The following is a 22,813-nucleotide window of genomic DNA, read 5'->3' on the forward strand; positions in this document are numbered from 1 at the left end:
TGGGTAGGACAGGGCATGCACAGACACTTTACTCACTCACCACTCACAGCCAGATTCCCATTCCCTGACACTTCAAAGCAGTGGGAAGCAGGCATGAGTCTCACCTCCAGCTGTGTTGATCCTGCAAGAAATATCAAAGAAGAGAGGTCTGAGAGGCCATTCATTGCCTCCAGTTTCTCTCACATCATGTCCAGACTGCTGCTACCTGATCATATGAATCAACCTCTTCATTCACTTCTGTTGTACTCTTCCTTATATTCTTTCTCTTATGTTCTCACTTTCCCCTTGTTTCTCTTTCCTCCCAGTCCCTTCATCAGACAGTTTTGAAGTTGTACCAGCACCTCTCACTCACCCTTTTTGGGAAGGATAGTTGCCTGATGAATTGTGACTTCTTCAAACATAACAGCTATTTGCTCCATGCCCATACCAAGAGACCGTGCCAGAGTTCGCCAAGCCAGCACTAGATACCCAGTTGCTGGGTACAGGACTCTGCCATCAATGCAATGACCAACCAAGTAGTGGTCAGGAGAGTCAGGACTCACATCTGCCAAAGAATAAAGAGTAGAGTAATAAAAATTCCCTAACAAAGAGGCCTTTCCCCTTCAATGACTGTAAGAGGTTCTAGGGGTTTCCCCAACCATCCTGCCTGGCAACACGCAGCTCTTAAAACTGCTGTCAGTCTGAATCAAGACAGTTGTCTGCACAGTTCATATTCCTTCATGCCACTTCAAGAGCACACCCAGCCTTCTAGAGAAAATGTCTCAAGCTTCAGAAGACTGCTTCAGGGATACTGCTTTGAGTTTCTTTTTCCATAGTGTTATACAAAAAAATGTAAAGGTAAAGTGGGGGAAGGGGGAAAGGGACAGGCACACATACCAATATTGTAGACTGAAGCTGATGCGGAGCCTTTGGAACCTGCTGGAAAGTCTTCAGCTTTTGGAACATCCCAGTCCTGGCTATGGTCCCATTTTATATATGGAGAAATAAGGGGGGTTCCCACTGGGACAGGGTATTCCACAGGTGGGAACAAGTTATTTCCAAGAACATTTATCCTAGAAAGACACAAAAAGGATCAAGACAGGAGAAAAAAAGGGGAAAAAAAAAAAAAAAAGAAAAAAGTCAACCATAGTACTTAAGAGGTCAGACAGTAATAGTTCATGGGACTCCTGGAGAAGTCTCAGACATGGAGCCCAGGAACACTGCAGCCAAACTGGCAATTATAACAATCCATGAGATTCAGAGTTTATTTCCATGAGCTAGTCCAGGTTCCCAGGCCTCTGGAATGGGGCTCCTTCCCTTTGAAAGGTACCATCCCAGCTTAAGCAGTTTGTAACCCAAGGCAATTTTTCCTAAGTGGCATAACTATGTAAAGCAAAGATGGATATCCCATCCTTTCCCACATTTGTTAAAGCAGTATCTCCATTTTTGTGAAGACAAGCATGCTAGGAAAGAGATCTGAATTCTCTCCCAACTGATAACCTGCTCACCCTTCTCCCTTAGTCTCCTTACCCTGTCAAATGAATCTTTCCAGTCTGTGTTAGGAAGAACTCCAGGTTATCTTTGTGGTCCCTCTTCATCAAAGGTAGAATGGTGCAAGTTGGTTTCAAAGCTCTCCTCAAGATAGCCTGGTCAAGCAGAGTTCAGAAATCACTGCTGGAAGGCATCACATTCTTCTTTGTCCCTGAATTTTTTTCTCTACAGACTTCAAGCCACTTCTGCTTCTGTGCTAGGTGCTAGAATGTGCACCATTTTAAACAGGAAGACAAAGAGTAGCAGAATAGCCACCTCCCAACCACCACAGAAGCTGCATTTCTTGTAAGGCAGAACCTACATAACAGTCACGAAATTCTGCCAAATCACAAACCTCCTTTTCCCAAGCAGATTGTCAAGCAGAGTCAAAAGCCGCACTTCAAGAACTGCAAGATCATCCTCTCAAGCCTCCCACTCACACAAACACACACAGAGCTTAGGCCCTTGCTCCCAGGATCAGCCCTTTTCAGACTGAAGCATCCCACAGCATTTTACCAAAACTTTGCCCTTGACATCTGCTCTTTAATTTGGTGTTGCATCTTTAAATGGGAGAAGGAAGAAGGAGAGAAAAACCAGGACCCCCTCAAACCCAGCTGATAAAATCCTTAATTGTTTGCATTAGAGTCCAGAATTGTATGATGATTTCAATATGAAGTACAAAAAAAAAAAAATCTTTTCCACTGGGGGGTGTGTGGGGGGGTGTGTGTGTGTGTGTGTGTGTGTGTGTGTGTGTGTGTGTGTGTGTGTAATCCATCTAGAGAGCTCTGCTCTGATTCTGCCTTTCTCTGTCTGCCTGGAAGTCACTTTCAAAGTACAAATAAGTCCAACATGGCATAATAAATATATACTAGATTGGAACTCAGAAGCATTATACAACCCTGAAACTTTACTCCCAAATAACTATTCTGCTGTTTAGACTTTTCACCTCTAGCATGCCACATAGCAAACAAAAAAAGAATCAGCCCTTGAGCTTTTTCAGAGACAAGCACAAGATCCATGGCATTCATCCTGTGGGGAAAGCACATCCTTGCGGACAGCAGGGAGACTTTCATCCACATTACAGCCTCAAAAGGGCACAAAATGGGAAAAAGGTACTGACTATTTATATACACTTGTATTCAAGAAGTAGGCTTCACAGCATGCATGCTAGGCCCTGACTGCCAGTCCCTAAGTAAGTATTGCCCTACACAGTGTGGCTAAACACAGTTGACCAAGAGTTGTAATCCACTCCCCCAGTTAGGCTTCTCAGACAACGAAGGCAGAGGCTTCCAGTATCATCTAACTCTCAGGAAATTCCCCAAAATAAACCTCTAGCCATAGTTTAGAAAAATAAAACATTTTTAGTGGCTTTTTGAAAAAGGTGAAGTGTACAAGACATTTTGTGAACATCTGATGTTACAGATGCCAAAGCATTTGGGAAGCTGATCAGCGCGCCTGTTGTCATACAAGTTTGCTTTAGTCACCCGATCAGCATCCTCTCAAATAATGTTGTTGATAAGTGGAACAAGACTTTGCTTCAGCATAATGATAATCTGATAATCAGATTTCCTGGAAGACAGGAGAAATGTGAGGGAGAAGACTCACCTCCCCAAACATTCCGTCCCCCACCCCACCCACCCCCCTGTCACTCCCCCTCTTAAGAGTCCAAAGGCACAGCATAGCTTTTTTACCTTGATCATTTTAGGCCAAAGTTTCCCAAGGAAAAAACAAAACAAAAAAAAACAAACAAAAAAACCCCAACTTCAGTGGATTAATGCTTTAGTGGATTAACGCTTGGATAGTCTCACGGCTTCTAAAAATCAGTTAGAAGTGCTGTTCATTTTCAGCTTTTATTGAGGGAGAGAGGAAAAAAGTGGAGGAATGGACATCACATACTCCAAATATCCTCAAATTTAATGGAGCATGGCTAAAAGCACGAATCTTTAATGTTAGTGTAAGCTATTTTTATTTGGGAGCAGGGACTCCAATCTTCCTTCCTTGAAGATCTATATGATATAGTCACTGATTTTTTTTTTAAGAGATACAACATTGCATATTATATTCTTTTAATTAGTTACACTAGTGTAGCATTGTGCTTCCTTTCTCACTGAACTGCTATGGCTGTGCAAGTCTGATGATGAAACTTTTCAAATGAAGTGAAAGAGATCAGTATTGATTGAACCAGCTTAAAAAAAAAAAAAAAAAAGTGTGAACAAAACCCACCCCTCCACTAAATTCAAGGCACAGAGGGTGATAAAAGATTTTCATAGAGAAGGCCTGTTATTCTTGCCCCCTGCCCAACAGTGTCATTTATCCCCACTGCATCCAAAAAACTATTGAGGGCTGGGGGATGGAGGAGAAAGAGGCTTTTCAACCATACATATTTCTTCGTTGTATCCTTTGAGGTCTCCTATGAAAATAAGGATCCAGGCCTGACCCTTTCAGTCTAGCAAGAACTGACATTACAACCCAAGCTATTAAGGCTTCACATTTTTCCTCCGTGCTGCATTCTTTGCACATGCAGTATTTGATCCAAATGATTAAGGGCTTTTCCTACTCATTGCACATGGCAATGAATAAAGGCAACTATGTGAATGTGTGGGTGGGGAAGTTCTCAGAACTAGAAAAGCAGTATTCCTCAATTCTCATACATTCAGTCTCCTACCAATATAGTAGCCTACTGACATAACTGAATACAATACCTGTAAGAGAGCATGTGGAGCAATCTCCACTACAACAGCATTCTCTGGAACATGCTTCAGACCTTCATGGAACAGCACTGGATTCACCAGGTTGTTCACATGATACTCTGCAGAGGAATTTCTAGCCAGATCACTCTGCCACTGAGATTCAGGGATAGATGTACTGATCCACCGTGCTGAACGAGGTTTAGGATGTGGAATGACCTACAGATAGATAAGATAGAGGAAGAGGAGGGAGAGTTACAGGTTACAGATGACAATAAGACAGGCAAAAGCAAGCCCACTCCTCCCTCCCCTCCCTTATGGGCTATTTTCCTCAGCTTGATTGCTCAGGACATCCTTCTGCTTGAGGCCACAGGACCTTTAACTGTAGGTATCACAGAGGTCTACACACTTCAAAAAGTTTCCTTCCCTCCTAAAAAGAAAGGTCTCCTTAAGCTCAGCATCACCTATACTCAAACCCCAGCTGTCCCAGAATAAGCTACGTGAGCAATAATTGAGCAATATTACCTTTTTCAGGGCACTGAGCAGCACTGGTGCAATAGATGCCATGTAGTAGGAATGAAATGCAACCCCAGCACTGCGTACCTCCTTTGCAAACACACCATCCTTTTTCAGTTTGACTACAAACTCATTCACAGAGTCCTAAGAGGAGGAATAGAAGCGCATTAAATGTAAAAGCCTGCAACATATTCGGGATCTGGATGAATCGCTGTACTCCCCCCATACACTCCATCACTTGACACTTAGAGGGAGCCATACCCCATGATGCGGTTATTGTCCTTCTGAGTCTTATCCATCTCTTGTTATGCCCATAGTTGTAACATTATTCAGCATGAGAGATCTGTAATTACTAGCTCACTGGGGCACTAACATCACTTTCTTTCACAGGGCAGTTTGAGTGTTTACGTTCATAAAAAGCACCACATTCCCTCCCACCATTTCACTCCAGCTTCCCTTCGCAAGAAGCTGAGCCCTAACTTGGCTTCACATTTTCTCCAAACTGGAACTTCCAAGTCCCAGTCACAGCTCTGGTGTGTATTACGTTAGTTACTTGCTCACCAGAGGCCCCGAAACAGTGACGGTATCTTCAGAATTGTGACAGGCCGGTACCACATTTGGAGGACAGCGATGCTTACATTCCTCCCATGTCAGACCTGCAGAAGGAAGATCTCTGGACAGCACAAGTCTTTCTAGCAGTGAGCCTCATGAAAGGAGGCAGTCACACACACAGAATCTGGCCATCTATTACATGGATATAAGTCATTGAAAAAACTTGAACTCAATATCAGATTATGAAAAAACATATGCAGCAATCTGAGATAAATACATGACACTTGCCATAGAACTTAGTATCGAGTAAGAGAAAGCCTTATTAGATAGTTCTTTGGTGCATTAGTTAAAATAAAACTATAACAAGTGATCTAGTTGTCAAACCTACTGCATGAGACCTGCAACAGCTTTTCTCTGAAAAGAAGCGTTTCAGAGTTTTTAATGACCACTGTGCCAATAATAAGCAGAAAAACAACCATGCAGCAAATAACCACTTTATTTAAAAACATATGAGACACCATAAAGCCAGACAAGACAAACTGCTGGGTCCACAGCTCAAAACTTCACCAAATAGTGGCCAAAAGCTATATCCTTTACTTTTCTCAGAGACACAAACACTAAGCAAAGCTTGTCTAAGGGGAGCTTCTTCCTAAGTGTTAGTACACAAGCGCCAATCCTATCATCAGGTTCTCAACCTCAAGCTATAATGGCAGTGAATTCCACAAGCCATTTGTTCAACACAGAAAAGCGTCTTACTGGTTTCACGCCTCATTCTTCTGCACGTCAGGAATCTCTCTTTTTGTCTCTTTAAATCAGGAGACAAAAACCCCAGCGCCTTAGATTTTCATTTCTTTTCAAGCAGATTATCAGGCTTTTGTTATTTGTCACTGGCCAATAAACCTCTCCATTTCCACTTAGTTTTGGATGGATGACCAAAATTCTACTGTATTCCAGGTCAGACGTTACTACCATTATATTAACTTCAGTATTTTATAACCCACTCTACAACAAGGGGGGGGGGGGGGAGGGAAAAGGACAAGAGGCAACAGTAGCTAAAATTGTATAGACACGGCTGTCTCCACCAACACATTTCAGAGCCTGATTTTATCCTGATACTATACAACAGAGAACACGTACTTTCTCGTATCACCCATTTGGTAAGGATCTACTTTTAGCTACCTACCAACAGCAGCCATTCCTCCTGGGGGTAATTTGGCCTCTTTAACACATCGTCCTCGCCAATAAGCGGCAAGAATGGCTTCTTCATGACTTAAGGAATTATCTGCATAGCCACAAGCTAATTCTCCCACTGAGTGGCCCAAAATCCCATCAGGTTGCAGACCTGCAGCTTTCAGCATGTCAATCTGGGCAATCTGCAGGGAAAAGTAGGATAAGTGATTCCACACCACAGAAAGCAGGCGTCATGCCTCAAAGGGTATGTTACAAAGCAGCAGTGAGTATTGTATAAATTAGCTTTTTTGTACAGACATTCTTCCCGGCCTCACTGCCATTTTCTTCACAAGCGCAGTTCCAGTCTCATTTCAAAGCAAGCTCAAGAATCATTATGTGACTCCAGTATTGTCTGGGCCTCTCCATTACCTAGATTTCCACTAGGAAGTTATTTCCAACAACAGGATGTTGCAGAAGAGCATGTCTATACAGAGTAGAGTCAAGGTCAGCTTTCCAGATCACTTTAAAACTATGCCTCTTATTAAGAGGCATTGGATCCCACACTGACATTCATCCAGAATTAAAAGGACTTTATTTAACATCATTAAGTTCATTTTCAGAAGAAGTTTTAGAAGGTAAAATACAGAAGTATTCTATAAAATCTTGTTTGCTGGTACAAACATTTACACAAAACTTCAGGCATTCCTCAGTCTCTTAAAGGAAGAAGCTGCCCCACATACACACATGCACACAAATCAGTCCAGGTCAACATTCCCCCAAGCATCTTCAAAACAACAGGAGCCAAAAACCATCAAGGATGCAACACATCCTCTACTGTCAGAGGTATATTTCTAACAGACTTCTGTCACCTGCTGATTACACAAACTTCCTAATCAGTATCAATCCATACAGTGTTTTACCAGCCAAAGAGACACATTAGCAGAGCCTACTCATGTGGATTGTGTCTAGGAAAGGGTCCATGTCCCCCTCCACCAGTCATTCAGTCTCACCTGAATAGCAGCTAGTCCAACAAATGCATGGACAGTGTCATCAAAAGTGTTCTCATCTGCACACAGGAGCAGATCTGAGACCTTCAGCCCTGTGTCCTTCAAAGCCTCATCTGAACGCAATATAGACTGGCGAAACAGATCCAGCTTCATCAGGCTCAGGCCCATACCTGTCCACTGCGTTCCCATGCCTGCAGGATAAGCAAGGAGAATGTGAGCTTTGGTAATGCTCAATAAAAGGAGCAGACATTGCATACTTGCTCTGGCAGTGAAAGAATTCTATCTATGAGAAAAACATCGTACATTTCTAATACCTTCTAAATTAAGCACCGCTTTTCATTCTCCTGGACTTCACTATCATCTGAAGATAGCTAAATTGGAAGGATTAGATAGAACATGGGGAACATAACTCTCTTATACTTAGCAAAGGACTGCATGATAGTACCTCATGCTAGAAAGTGGAAGAGAATGCTAAACAGAGCACAGGATCCAATAGCTCAAAGCCCAGATCCACAAAGGAATGCAGAAGCCTGGACCCGCTGCTGTGGTGTTACCTGAGCAGATGTACCAGAGCGGTCTAACAGATGCTTGAACTTGCTGGACCTCTTTTACGTCACTCTCACTGCCAACTAGCGTGTAGCCCCTGTAGGGCATGGAAGATACAGGAATCGTAGAGATATCACTGAGCAGGCTTATAAATGGGCTGCATCCTCCATGTTTTCTGCTCTCTTGAATTAGTATTTCCACAGCTTCCTGTGTTCTGCCACAGATTTGGACCAATCGCGGCAAGTTACAAGTCTCCAGAGGCTGGCGTTTCTTCTCATTTGGCCTCAGAATGACATGAGCGTTAGAACCTCCAAAGCCAAAAGAATTGATACTGACAAGGCCACCTTTCACTGGTGTTGGTTTATAAACCACTTGCAAAGAGCCATCCTGTAAGGCAGGAATATCCGGATTTGGGGTACTGAAATGAAGATTTGGAGCCCACAGCCCATGTTCCAGAGAGAGAATGACCTGAAAGAGACAGAGCAGTCTGTGTTCCACATTTTCTTATAGAAAACACTCTTTTGTTATTATTGTTTTACTATAAATGATTACACAGTATACACTTAAGCGCCATGGCTTTTATACAGGTTTGAGAGTACAGTACGGTGAATATAAACCAGAGCCACCAAGAGGCTTTTTCTTGGCTATGCAGTAATTAATTAGGCCCAGTAGTTCAAAAATGCAAATAAGTTGGTCCCTCACACGTCAGAATTTAAGTAAAGCGACCTTGGCAAATGCTCGTTTCCTTCTTACCTGTTCATATACATAATAGATTTTCAAGTCTGAAATCAGATACTTCCAGGATCTGTTCCCCTAACTGACATCTCACATATAAAAGCATTTTATGGAATCCCAAAAGAAAATGTTTACAATAACTTCAGACTGCCTGAGACATTAGCTGTCTTCAAGACAGTTGGCTTGTTGTATTTTCTGCCTTGGTTTCAAGGATCCCTTATCTGCCATTCTGATTAACATCCAAATGTTAAAATACCAAGTGCTGCCCAACTGTTACAGAATCAAGAACAGAGACAGAGTTTCCAACATCCTTCCAAACAAAGCTTCAGGTGCTTTCAAGACACCTGATCTGGGAATCAGAACTAACACAACTTAAAAAAAGCACAAGGGACACTTTAACAGGCATGGTGGGTGTTAGGGGCTGACGCATCCAGCTGTAGGTTCCGATACAAAGTTAAGTGAGAAAACTTATGGAAAAGAGTAAGAAAACATGATATGTCAGAGAAGCCTACAAAAAAGAAATCATGTCTCCTTTTCACAGTTCTGCACCCTTTCTAAGAAAGGCTGAAACTAGGAAAGAGCACTTCAGAGTTATGATCCTGTCCTGACAGACGACAGCAGAACTGCAGTAAGCAAATTGCTTATAACCTACAATGTAGTAACACTGGAGAGGTTTATTTTATGAGTCAGCGATCATTCCTTCTACTGAACAAGGCCTCAGCCTGGACGATAGAAATTAAAAAGTAAATTTTCATCTAAAGAGATGGACACTGCAGTTTCCAAGCTTTATTTGCAGACAAGGTTATTCACAGGGAGTAGTATGTATTCAGGTCATAATAACCACTTTAAAGAGCCTAAAGTACTAGCAGTGACAATGCACATTGAAAACCTTAGAGCCATGCAGAATGAAGCAGTAATAGGCTTACAACCAAGTGTGAACGTTAGCTAGATCTCTGCTAAGCAGTTTAGGAGCCAAGACTGATAGATGATTGTCTGGCTATAGCAGTAGTTAGTAGGCCAGCCAGTTGCCAAGACAACCAGCTATTCAAGCTCGTAGTCTGACATCCTGAAGAACTCACCTGGCTTCTTGCCAATACGAGACAGACAGAAGAGTAGGAAGAGACACATCCCTGACAAACAGCCAGAAGGATCAACTACTCTTTTGGCACTGAGAGCCCAAACTGCCTCTTTGGTCAACATCAGTCACCCAAAACATTTAGCTTGTTCTACTTGTACTTCCCCAAACCCAAATGAGTCATAGCACAGTTCTGCTGGAAGTTGTGGGGTAAGAACAATCAATAAGGTGATCACAAAGCCTTTATTCTGAGTACAGTTTGAGCTTTTGTAGAATTCATCAGAACAGGAGGATTAAAAACATATGTGCATATTAACACACCCCCACCAAGGGTCACCTGAGCATTCATGTCCAGCTGACACCATAACCATCTGAGCTTTTAAAAGCTCTTTGCAGATGAAGCAAGGAGTAATGAAATAAGCTAGAATCACCTGAATTCATTATAAGCTTACATCTTATCCTGGCTCAGTGCAAACTTTCTCAAAAGCCAACGTTTTCCTTCTCAAGCTATGCATTACCTTCGCTAACGCAGCAAGCCCAGAGGCAGGTTCTGGATGACCCATGTTTGACTTCGTTGAGCCAATCAACAGTGGCTCTCTCTCACACTGGCAGAAGACATTTACAATGCCATTTACTTCCTGTGGATCACCAACCTAGTAAGAAAACAGTCAGAATGACAATTAGCTAACACTTCCAAAATGCACTGCAGAAGAAACAAATCTGAAAAAATAAGATGTTTGGGTAAAATCCAAAAGTGGTGAAGCAGTACACATTCTAGTAACTGCTGTAGGGGAAAATGCAGTTCCTCCATGTTTATTTTGAAAGAACAAGGAAGAAGTCAAGGAAGCAGTGTGACAAGGGGTGTAGGGGAAGACAACAGGAGGAAAAAAAAAAAACCCCAAAACACACACACGCACAACCCAGAGCAGGCCATGCTGACCTTGGTGCCTGTCCCATGAGCTTCAACATATTCCACTTCTGCCGGTTTGATATCACATTCTCTGTACAAAGAACTGACCAACCGCTGCTGCATCTCTCCAGATGGAAACGTCACACCTAGGACCAAAATTGCCATCAATTCCTCTCTCCCATTAGATACTTTCTGTTCTGGTTTTAGTGTCCTTTTAACTGGTTAGGGCTACAAGGTCGGGGGGGGGGGGGGGGCGGAAAAATCAAGCAGAACATGTTAAACTTGTGCTAAGCATGTCCATGACTGGAGAGTGGGAGAAAGGGGAGAGCAGCAGGGAAAGACTCTTCCAGTAATAAAAATGCCTAATGTCTACTATCAATGCAAAAAAGTTATTACAAAGGTATCCTGAGGAAGTCACAGCTAACATGACATTCCTGTTAGTCTGTACAGCAGAAATAGCCACTTGCCTCTCTGGATTCCTTTATAAAAAAGGCCTGAACTCTGTATTACCAAAAGAAAAAAAACAAACAACAACAACAACAACAACAACAACAACAAAAAAAAAACACCTCACAGGCCTAGAGAAAGTGAACTCCGTAACAGCCATAGGCCCCTGTTTGTGATGACCAAGACTCAAGACTGGACAGTTTTTTAGAATCCCATTTTTCTGAGGCTCAAGGCCTACCTTGCTCCTTGAAACCATCAGTGTTACTCCCAGCATTAACTATTGTGGCATAGATCCGTTTAGCCATGGACTTCTTGGTCAAAAGAACAACAACAGCAGCTTCAGAGCGACAGTATCCATTTCCTGTGAATGGAGAGAGAAGAACAAATCCCTAATCTGAAGAGTTCTGCTCAAGTAGCAGAACACCATACACTACAGTCACCTCATTCCTAAGCACTGTTTAAAACTGATTGCTTTGAGAATACAATATAGGCATTTGTTTTAAAAATGTACGCCCTAAAAATGCTGTCTGCTTATCACAAATGATGAACAAAAGTTTCCGTCAAGAGATCATGTTATTTCTTCTCCTCAATGGTAGTAAAGTGAACCACACAGTTTATTCTCCATAGTTAATTTTCCAGATTCAATTAAGCATGCAACATAGATCAGGTTCAGGGTATGTCCCAAACAGTGGGCCTAAGAACAACTATAACACCAACTACCTGCTGTTTTACAGGAGTATCAGGTCACAGCCTCAGCAATAAGACTCGAACAACATAACAATATTTGGTGCTAATGCCTTACCTGAAACATCAAAGGCCTTACAGGCACCATCAGGACTGAGCATACCAAGTTTCATGAACTGCACAGAAGTGTTGGGTTTTAGCAGAAGGTTGACCCCTCCTACCAGGGCTGCACTACATTGTCCATGACGAATTGCCTTGTAAGCATTTTCCAGCGCGATGAGACTAGAGGAGCAGGCTGTGTCAATAGTTATGCTCGGTCCTTAGGAAACAGGAAGGGGGAGGAGGGAGAAAAACAAAACACTAACTAACAAAAACTTTCTTTATGCTGTTCATTTTCTAGAGTTGCTTGCTAGAGACTACAGGATTGGGGGAAACGTATCCGAAGAAAGCTAAGTAAAAGTTGCTACAGAACATTAAAGGTAATCCTGATACGCTGGGATACAAGTATCATCATCTTTGCCTGCTTACCAGATATTAAGGGACAGGAAAGAAGGAAAAAAAATAATGCAAACAGCTTGGTTTTAAGGGTACCTTTTTACATTACATCTACCAGTCGCCATCAAAAAAAGAAATTGTATTGTCACAGGCGGGTTTCATCTATTTCTCTGTTCTCATCGGTAAAATCCCTTCCTCTTCCTGGTGCTAACTTTGCCATGATTGCAATCCCCAGCTGCTCTGCATAGGAATTCTCATCCCTCTACCTTATCTTCAAGGCCACAGACACTTCTAGTCATGTCTATGCCTTCGATGTACCATTTTGGTACTTCCCTCAGTTCTTTTACTTTACTCAAGTGAAAAACAAACCAAAAAAGCCACCTTTTCCCTTTACGTTTCTTTCCTTCTAGTCAGTTTGCCTCTAGGCAAACTTCTACACGACTGGATATCAAGTAACAGTTTAAAGGAAGTTTAAAGCAAGACCTGGACCCTTTTTCTGAAGGCCTTCTGTCATTGTCTTCATCTTCTTTCAGATGAATGTCAGCTATGCCCATCAGCAGCAACTGAGGTATAAAGCCTTACAATGAACCTCACCACACTTTTTTTGCTTCCCATTTGCCTCCTCACAACTGTTGCATGCTGCTTTCTTCTCCCAGAAGGGTCTATATCATCATATCCATCCCACCTCTCTGCAGAAGCTGTGGTACAACCATGCTCAAATTGCAATTATTCATCAGCACTGACAGGTTTTAGGACACTTACCTGTTAAATCATAAAAGTAGGAAATCCTGTTGGCAAACATAGCACGCTGGCAGCCAGTCATGCTGTACCCCAAAAGCTCTTCAGGATCTTGGCTAAGGGCTTCAGCAGCTTCTGACCCACTTGCACCAACCCACACACCTGTGTCTGTGCCACGAAGGGTGCCTGGATTAATACCTATGGGAATATTGTAAGGTAGATTATGGCAGACAAACTCAAGATGAAGGGCAAACTGGGGAAATACCAGGTACCTTCTGGTACTGGATCGTGAAATACAGCTTCTTACTGTTCCTTTCTGGCAGACCTGTAGCATTGTTCCCTTACCAATAGTTCTCTCTCCATCTCCTTCAATTGCAGGCCTTACAAATCTTACAGCACAGTCCGTCAGAACTTTGAGATTGTTTTTTCTGACCAGAAGATATTGCCCTGGGACAACTTTTCAGCTTAGCCGAGCATTGCTGAAGTCTTGTATAGAAGTGGTACAGATTATGCAAAACACAAATGCTGCTCAGATAAGCTAACAGTTGACTTCCAGTGCAGAGAAAACTAGCAGACAGAAGGGAAGAAAAATGCAGCCCTCAGAATATCATGTGAGCACAAGAATATCTACCTATCCATGCTAGAGGCCTCTGGAGTACAAGAATTTTTAAGCACAAAATCCAACAACCTGGAATGAGAAACCATTCTGCTCTGAAAGGCTGCATGGCAACTTTGACTTCTGGCAATCTCTGCTCTTTCTTTTCTGTGCTGCAGGAGTCCTGGACACATGCAGACTATTCAGGCCTTTGGACCTAAGCTCAGCAGCAGGTGTCAATTTGTCAATACTAGCCAGCTGTTTCCAACTTTGTCCTTGTGCTTATGTTCAGATGTGAAACTGATTAAGAACAAACTTTTTGGCTCTGTGGGTGAGTAACTCAAAAGCTCAGAATACTGGCAGTGATGGAGAAAGGAGGCTCCAATTTCTGAAAGCATATCCTCTAGGTAAGCATTTTACAGTAGTAGCTCAAATGCCACCTATTTTCAATGAACCTGGCCAACACATAGGAATACATCAGGACATCTGCCATTCTTTCAGACCATGGATGAGAATTCTATTTTGAGTCTTCTCCCATTTCAACTGCAATTGTACCCTCTGCCTCTAACAGAGGAAGGGATCTATTTTGGAATATTATGATAGAGCACAAGCATAGGGACCCTGATGTACAAGAGCTCTTCCACTAGTAGCTGTTTAAGTTTTTCTGCAGTACCGATTGTTCTGTACAACACAGATTTGCTGATAATCAGTGTAGATCTCCTAGTTCAAGTTCTAGAGAAAGCAGGTGTGTTCTAACTCTTACCGGTTCTTTGGTCTCCTCTCTATTGGGATAGCTTTCTCATGTTAGAACTCTCATCACATCGATGCACATCTGCACCTGTCACACAGAGGCAATACAGCACAATTCTCCTCCTTCAGTCATTCAGCTGCTTACCTCCATCCAAAATAGCTTCATAGGAAACTTCTAACAGCAAGCGAAGTTGAGGATCCATTGTATTAGCTTGTTTGGGGTGAACCCCAAAAAAAGAGGCATCAAATTTGCTTATGTCCTTGAGCTTTCCATTTCTTTTGGGCAGTCCATAGAGTCCTGAGAAGAAAAATTCAACATTGTTTCACTGATTACATATGCTTTGAAGCAGTTACTAGCTGGGGGTGGTGGTGGGGGAAGTAGTGCAACATGACCACAGCTGTTTCTTGATTACATTTGAAACCTCATTTCCACATCACAGCACCCAGAGTGCTACGAGAACATCTAGCATCCCATCTCTGTAGATCCCATAAGGGAATTAGAAAGCTGCATTAACAAAAAGGATTGCAATTTGTAAGACTTTCCAGGATACAGCAGCAAAATGCATCTATTTGCCTGCAAGTATTTGTTCTTTGGCAATTTGTGCCAAGCGCACACACACAGACTGAATCAGTGATTCCAGTCAGTCACCAGTTAGAAGAAAAACAAAAGCTACTTTTCACTTTCACAAATCACAAGCTTTGAATTAGACAGACATGGGCCAAATATTTCAAAGGGACAATCAAACAGAAAAGAACATTGTAAAAAGCCATAAATCATGGGACTGCAGCCCCCCTGCTACTTCTGAATCCATAAAACTGACAGATGAGTCTTATTACCACAGCCGTCAACAGCAGCTTCAAGATTCATGATGCTGTTGTGTTAAAGCTGCTCTGTTAAACCTGTTCTTTTTCTGCAAATAAGCTACATAGAACTTATTAGTTACTATTGCATGAGAAATGCCATTATAAAATGGGTTACATAAGACTTTTATAGAAACGTTCTGTTCCTGAATTTCTTGGTGTCTATATCAGAAGTGAATTTAAAAGCTCTGGCAGGGTTTCCCTATTTGATAAAACCTTTCACTTCATAGGACAGTTCATCTGAAAAGCTCAGAACTCAAGGCTCCAAAAGGAGAGAGAACGAGTGCTCACCTGGTTTCCACCTCCGATCATCCTCTGTGACCATATCAACTCCATTAAGTAGGTTCTCCCAGAACTCTTCCAAGTTCTCCGATTCCGGCAATTTTCCTGCTATGCCTGCAATCACCACGTCCTCCATCTCTTAACTTCTCCCTGTTGCCGAGATCCAGAAAGCAGTAAGACTAGTAAGCTTTCACACAGAGAAGGAGACTACACGTCTCTAGCCTTCCTGACGTGTTGTGACAAACAAGTGTGTTTGCAGGAGAAACACCCACACAGGAACAGCCTATGGAGCCTCTAGTACAAAAAGATATCCTACCTAATCAAATTGACAGTAAGATTTGTGGGGACAATGGAGACAAGAAAACTGATGCTAAAGGAGTGCTGGGCTCTGAAAACCACCACTTTTTACCTGACAATTAGAGAATGAACAGGTCTAACTTTACCAGATGCAGGGCCTCTGTGAAGCCTGCAGAGAAGAAAGATTAATATGCTGGAGCAGAGGTGGGTGGGGAAATTAAGAAATACATATAGTAAAATATATAATTACAAGGCAAACCTAACAGGCAGCAAAACAAGTTCTACGATCATTCCAAAGTTAAATACTAACTTCAGAATCAAGAATCAAAGACTTTTTTTGTAAACAAAGTGCAGAGATGACAATACATTTTAGCATCATTCTAAGCACCTGAAACAAGAAAAAAGTTTTACGCATATGGTGTTACCCAAAACACAGAATCCTGCACTGGCACAGTTAGAAGACATGGGAAACTGAGCCCATGAACAGAGGATGGTGCTTTAAGACACAAGTGAGCAGAATAGATCTGTATTCCAGTTGGGGGGGGGGGGGGGGGGGAAGGAATCCTAGCTCTTGTCCCAAAGAATTTGTATTCTAAGACCTCAACCTCAAATTACAGAGAGCACCATGCCTCCATGAGGCAGCATGGAAGGCTATCCAAAGAAGTCACAACATCAAATGAGAGCTCATATATTACAGTCAACACACTTATTTAAATTTTCTTTGTATTACACTGAAAAAATTATTAGCAGCTAAGTAGAGAGACAGCAAGTTAATCTAATGTTCCAGTTACAGTTTGTAGGCCCTGAGTAGGCAAGTTCAAGGAAAAAGTACAAGTAAAAGCAGTTGCATGAACAGAGGACAAGAGGCGGGTAGCAAGCTTTCACAGCGCTTCCTTAAATGATTTTTCTTGATGGCAGAGGCAAAATATTCTCTTGGGTTAACGAATGGGATTTTAACAATTAAAAAAAGTCACAGTGAAAATTAGGTATTTAAATAGCTTGAAGTCTGTCTTAATGACTGAAGACTGTTTCGTACAACCTAAAGTTTAATCTCCATCACAGATTATGCACCATAGTGTCATGCAGGCACTTTGCAGAAGTACTACTGGTGTTCAATCATCTTTCCAGAACAAAACAGCATCAATGGGTAATCTCAGATGATACTTTGTATAATCATTTTCCCTGCCTAATAAATTTCATCTAGCAATGGAATTATATCCTCTTTTTCTTATGATGATTTATCTGTGGGGGGAAAAAAAAACCCAACTCATACTCAGAAAGCCAAGGTAAAAGGTTGCTCGCCTTACGGTTCTGCATCCTCCTTCAGAAATTCTTGATGCATTTGTGCAAGAAATAGGCCTCTCTTCCATCCATACATTGCACAGGCATAACACCTTCCCGTGACTGAAAGGGGCTGGGGCACAGGTGTGTGCACGTATGTAGGAGAAGCAAAGCCCTTTGGTTTGCAAGGCTTTTGCTGAGGTGTAGTCCAGACACCACACAATACCACAGACCTTGCCTGATTTCTTTTACCCTTCTGGACTTTGGTAGTTATCTTTACTTAGATCTGTGGAGTAACTGCAGAATTATGCAATGTGTAATACTCAGAAGTAGGAGAGCTAACTACCTCCTCCAGTCCAGTCCTTCCGAGAGCAAAAACAGAATTGTTCACAAAAGGATATCTTGGATTTCTCAGCCTCCTATTAAATACTTCAGACTAGAACCACAGAACGGTTGAGGTTGGAAGGGACCTCTGGAGATCATCTAGTCCAACTCCCCTCCTCAAACAGGGTCACCTCGAGCAGGTTGCCCAGGACCCTGTCCAGACAGCTTTTGGAGACCCCACCACCTCTCTGGGCAACCTGTTCCAGTGCACTCTGTCCCTTCATCCAGGTCACTGATGAATAAGTTGAACAATACTGTACCCGGTGTGGACCCCTGGGAGACACTGCTAGCTACAGACCTCCAACCAGACTTTGCGCCACTGATCACAACCCTCTGAGCTCTGCCGTTCAGCCAGTTTTCAGTCCACCTCACTGTCTGCTCATCTCACCCATACTTCATCAGCTTGCTTATGAAAATGTTATGGGAGACCTTAGCTAAAGCCTTCCTGAAGTCAAGGGAGACAACAGCCACTGCTCTCCCCTCATCTACCCAGCCAGTCAGTCCATCATAGAAGGCTGTCAGGTTGGTTAAGCACGATTTCCCCTTTGTGAATCCATCCAGAAGCTCTTCCGGGGTAAAGTTCTATTCCACTCTGATTGTATGTTTAAATGGGGAAACTATCACTACTGGTTTTAGTCAGCAAACATTTAAGGACCTTACTGAGAAACTATACCCCAAAACTGAAGTAGGTGGTAATAGGCCCAATCTACTCCACTCTGAGGAGAAACTTTTTGTTTTTTTCCTATTCCCAAATCTAGGAGGCCATTTCTGTTGTTGGCATCACCACTATACCTAGAAAACCTGATCGAGGACTGCAACTCTGCTATACTTGCAGCAATTCTGTGCTAGGAGCAGAGCAGGAATGAATCTGAGGCATGGAGCTTTCAATCCAAGCACAAGACATGAAATATGTAAGATGATAATGTGATTCTGAATAAATTTTATGCCACAGCTCTTTGGCTGGGCATCTCAAGGGACAGAAATACAAGTTATATTTCAGGGGATTGAAACTTCACTTCTTGGATTGTCCCTTCCCACATCTCCTACCCTGGAGCATCACAAAATCTCCATCCAGGTATCACCAGTCTGAATAAAATATTCTTCTGGGGGAGTGAAGTAATGGAATTTATCAGAAAAGCAGTGTCTGCCAACATGTTATGAATGTAGTTGAGCAAGACTGTGTCAAAGGCAGAGGAAAAAATGCTGCAGTAATCAAATCACAGAAGAAAGAGAGCCAAGAAGTTAATTTTAGCCATGTGAATGGGTAAGGAGAGCCACAACCTACAGATTTTTATACAAAGAGAACTTGAAAGATTTAGACTTGACACAAAGAGCTCCAAGTGCCTAAGTCAGAGATGACATCCAACTTATGGACTGATGTGACAGACACAGTGTAGATGATTTACTGTGGAAAAGGCGAGTGGGGAAAGGAAAAACCATGAATTCTAAGTCATCCCTGATTAATCAGAGATTAAAGAAGACATTACAGCAACCAATGTTATCTTCAGTCTTCCTTGGCAAACAGAAAGCAAGTAGACTATTTTAAAGTTCACTGACATTACTCCAAAATGGCGTCCTGTATTATGTTACTACGTTAGAGACTCACTTTTTCTGTAGAACACTCTTAGACTATACATGGTATACTGACAGTTTGTGAAGTACAGGACATAGCACACATCAGGAAAGACAATGATTTCTATAGCTGTATTAGAGACTGGACTACAGCAAATACGCATAAGAAATTTTCCCCACTACATTTGATGAACGTGGTGAATAAAAGCAAGAGGTCAGAAAAGGAAACAAGAAAAGGCAGAAAGGGACAACAGGATTCTCACATTTCTTAAGGCTGTATTCTGTTGGATATAACTAGACATCTAACATTCTCTTCCCTTTGTTTACCCTAAAATTTTGTTTTAATTACTGTGAATTCTTCCCAGACAGCTTGCCTTTTTAAACTGTGGGGGGAATCTGAACACACTAGTCCAATGGACACCTCAGTTAAGCATAAATTGCCACCACACTAGATTTACACAATATTTTTTTGCAATGATATTGCATTGCTGACTCATTCAGTTTGTCACTTGTAATAACTAACAATCGCTGATGGTATTATTGACTAGTAACCACTTTCATCACTTTATACTTGTACTCTGGTTATCTGCCTCCCACATTAGCCACTTGACAAAGTTGCTTTGTTTATTGATGCCAGTTTGTTTCTTCAATCATATTATACCTTATTAACCATGTTCTCTATGTATGTGATACCTATCGGTTTCACATGAGCCCAGTGCTATTATCAAGCTTACTTGTAAGTTGAAATATTGTTCTTCACTGCATTTAAGACAGTCATTCATCAGTACCTCAATAATCTCGCACCAGTAAAGAATCAAAAAGAAAAGTATTATATTAATCATTGCTTCGACACAATCCCTGGCAGCTGTACAATTATTTTTATAAAAATTTTATTTATTTTGTTTCCCTACAAGAATATCCTTGCACCCACTGAAACTGTAAGTTTTTTTGGGGGGGAGAAGAGTAGACAGGGGGAAAGAAGAACTTGAAGACAAAGTTTGACTTCTTCTCCCACTTTTACCTGGCTATCCCCATCTCCAAAGTTAATAATTTTCTTATGTGCTGTACCTTTGCCCACCTGAGCCTCGGTGAGGAAAAAAGGGGGGGAGGACTGATGAGACACACATATGTTTTTGCTGATCATTATAAATTTGAGATGGGCTATTCTTTACTGAGCAGTTCACCAAGGGAAGCACATGGAATCTGTTTGCAAATAAAAACACCCAAACCCCGTTTTGCCTGATGCACAGTTCAATTTTCTAGGCAGGTGTACCTTGCTTTTATTTATTTCACTGTTATTTTGATGACTCTATTCATGGTGGGACAGACTCCTCAAAACTAGCTTTCTGCTACTGGTTCTTGACAGTCCAAATCTTGACCCTTCTTTGGATCTCCCATTATCTTAATAGGAAACATTCATGGGTCTTCCGTAGCTTCCCTCAGCACAGATAATGGTTTGCTTCCTTGGTTTAAGTATCACTACATCATAATCCAGGTTTTCTGACCACAGATTATCCAAATTTGATTTTAATATCAAACCTGTTTCTAGAATTTGTAATTAAAACTGTCATTACATAGAAGTTCACTTGTTGAGGGAGCTACAATGTCTATCTGTTAAAAAAAAATTTACAAAATAAAAGTCAACATCGGATGGTTTTAATTTTTGGAAAGCATTCGACTACTGTCAGTCTGTGTGCTACGGCTTCAGTTTTACAAAGAGTTTTTAACTGTCTGTGCATCAAGACTGTATTTGTCCCATTGACCACATGGGAAGTGAAAAGTGGTAGCGTATTTTTAATATTTAAACAAACTATTCAGTAGGAAACACAGTTTGGTTCAAAATGTTATTTGAGGAGGTAGTTAGATTTTGTTTGCAGCATCAACACAGCTGTTCAGATTCCCAGATAATCAGAATGGACTGTACAAACGTAAGTTGCCAGGATGACCATATCGAAATTTTTTTTAAATATGTCTGTAATTCCCTCCATGCAAGGCCATCATCCTCTGAATTCATCCACTAAGTGCAGCCTTTGAAAACACATTATTATTTTCAACTTGTTTTGAGAAGTCTAAAAGCTGCAGGAAAAGGTGAACATTTTGCTACAGTGGCTAAAAGGGTTTTTTTTTTTTTTTTAAACTCTTGTTTTTAGAAGAAAGACATGCTCCAGGGCCACCAATATTGTTCCCTGGGGAAGTACTTAAGTTAACAAACTGCTCTGACACAACTTGTTTCAGTTTGAGCACATGAATAAGGCTTTTAGCTAGCAAAATCTGCATTCAGTATTTCAAAGGGCCCTATGCTGGGGAGAAGTAGGTGGAAAAAAAGCTGCAGAAGAGGGACTGACAGAACCACATCAAAAGGAGACTGCACAATCAGTGAGATTATTATATTCGGGCAACTGGTTTATATTAAAGTGGAAAAAAAGAAGGTATAGCATGTATTACTAAACCTTTCTTGAAAAGGTTTCCTAGTATGTATTAAGAAGTCGCCTTTAACTACGGAAAAGGCCAAATACCTGCTTACAAGCGTCCATATCCTTCTGGTACTTTTTAACCCACAAAATCTTGCGACACAGAACAGAGGACCGGTCCTCCCGCTAGCGTGCGCCGGGTCAGTCAATCACGGCGCCCGGTGCGGCGCGCCGCTGGCTCCGCGCCGGAGCTGCGCAGCGCGGGGCCGCCGAGGCCGCGCCGCGCCGCCCGGCCTCGCGCCACCGCCCCGCGCGGCCCCGCGCCGCCGGGGGAAGGCCGCGTGCTGAGGCTCGGAGACACCGAAGGACTCCGTGTCGCTGACCACGTGAGGCCCGGGATCAGCGGCGCCCCAGACTGCGCCCAGCAGCATCTCCGCGCTGCCCTCGGCGCGCCGACCGGCGGCGGCTCGGGGTCGCGGCGGGGCCCCCGCCCGCCTGCTCGCCGCCAAGATGGCCGAGCGCCGGCGCCACAATGCGGCGGCTCGGCCTCCCCTGCCGCGCCGCCTCGCCGGCCGGGAAAACCGGAGGCTCCGGCTCGGTGACCGCGCCTCGGGGCTCTCGGGCAGCGGGGACTTTCCTCGGCACAGCTGCGCTGGGCCACGGAAGCACAGCCCACGGGAAGGGGAAGGGCAACAGGGGCGCGGGCCGATCGTAAGGCCGGGAGCGGAACCTGCTCGCGGTGCGCGCCGGGCCCGCGCGGACCCCCGCCCCCGCCTCCGCCCGGCAGCCGAAATCCCCGCGCAGCCCCGTCGCGGAGCCCCGCCGCGGCGGAGGCGGCAAGATGGAGCCTCCCCGGCGCGGGTGCTGGGGTGCAGCAGCCCGCGGGGGCGGCGGGCGCCGCTCCCACGCTCGCGCCGCGGCCCCTGCCCCGTCGGTACCTGCGCAGGTGCGGCAGGCTTCGTGCCGGTAGGACCCTGGCGTCAGCTCAGTGCCGGGACCGGGATACCGCGGGGGGGCTCTCCGTGCGGACTCGGGCGCTGCAACGGCCGGTGCCGGTCTGCGGGCTGCGCACCAGCCGCCGCTCCGCGCTCTCCTCACTGTCTCCCTCTAGCTCCCACCGCTATTTAAGCAGCCGCCACCTCCGGCGGCCACGCCACATGGGCTGACAGTTTACTCCTTGGCGCAGTCCAATGAGAGCCGGGGCAGGGCCACCCGGAGCCGGCCCTGGGGTGATGCCAACCCCCTGCCCGCCAGAGCCGCTCCGCGGGAGGAGGGGACACATACCCGGTCCTCGGCCCTGGCCGGGCCG

General features: G+C 43.5%; 1 protein-coding gene across 1 annotated transcript in view; it reads right to left on the reverse strand.

The window, feature by feature from the left end:
- The window catches only part of FASN (fatty acid synthase), a 47,419-nt gene extending 24,606 nt beyond the window's left edge, over positions 1-22,813 (reverse strand). Inside the window, exons 1-18 of the mRNA XM_026113128.2 lie at positions 22,443-22,813; positions 15,569-15,709; positions 14,562-14,714; positions 13,096-13,269; positions 11,957-12,157; positions 11,393-11,515; positions 10,738-10,853; positions 10,316-10,450; positions 7,996-8,455; positions 7,445-7,632; positions 6,448-6,637; positions 5,274-5,368; positions 4,722-4,856; positions 4,212-4,415; positions 1,510-1,625; positions 877-1,052; positions 353-544; positions 41-121 (exon numbers count right to left, since the gene is read on the reverse strand). Of these exons, the coding sequence (XP_025968913.2) occupies positions 41-121; positions 353-544; positions 877-1,052; positions 1,510-1,625; positions 4,212-4,415; positions 4,722-4,856; positions 5,274-5,368; positions 6,448-6,637; positions 7,445-7,632; positions 7,996-8,455; positions 10,316-10,450; positions 10,738-10,853; positions 11,393-11,515; positions 11,957-12,157; positions 13,096-13,269; positions 14,562-14,714; positions 15,569-15,695 (2,866 nt within the window). The 5' untranslated portion in view covers positions 15,696-15,709; positions 22,443-22,813. The remainder of the gene's footprint in view (positions 1-40; positions 122-352; positions 545-876; positions 1,053-1,509; positions 1,626-4,211; positions 4,416-4,721; positions 4,857-5,273; positions 5,369-6,447; positions 6,638-7,444; positions 7,633-7,995; positions 8,456-10,315; positions 10,451-10,737; positions 10,854-11,392; positions 11,516-11,956; positions 12,158-13,095; positions 13,270-14,561; positions 14,715-15,568; positions 15,710-22,442) is intronic.

The sequence above is a fragment of the Dromaius novaehollandiae genome, unplaced genomic scaffold (assembly GCF_036370855.1).
Source record: "Dromaius novaehollandiae isolate bDroNov1 unplaced genomic scaffold, bDroNov1.hap1 HAP1_SCAFFOLD_80, whole genome shotgun sequence".
NCBI lineage: Eukaryota > Metazoa > Chordata > Aves > Casuariiformes > Dromaiidae > Dromaius > Dromaius novaehollandiae.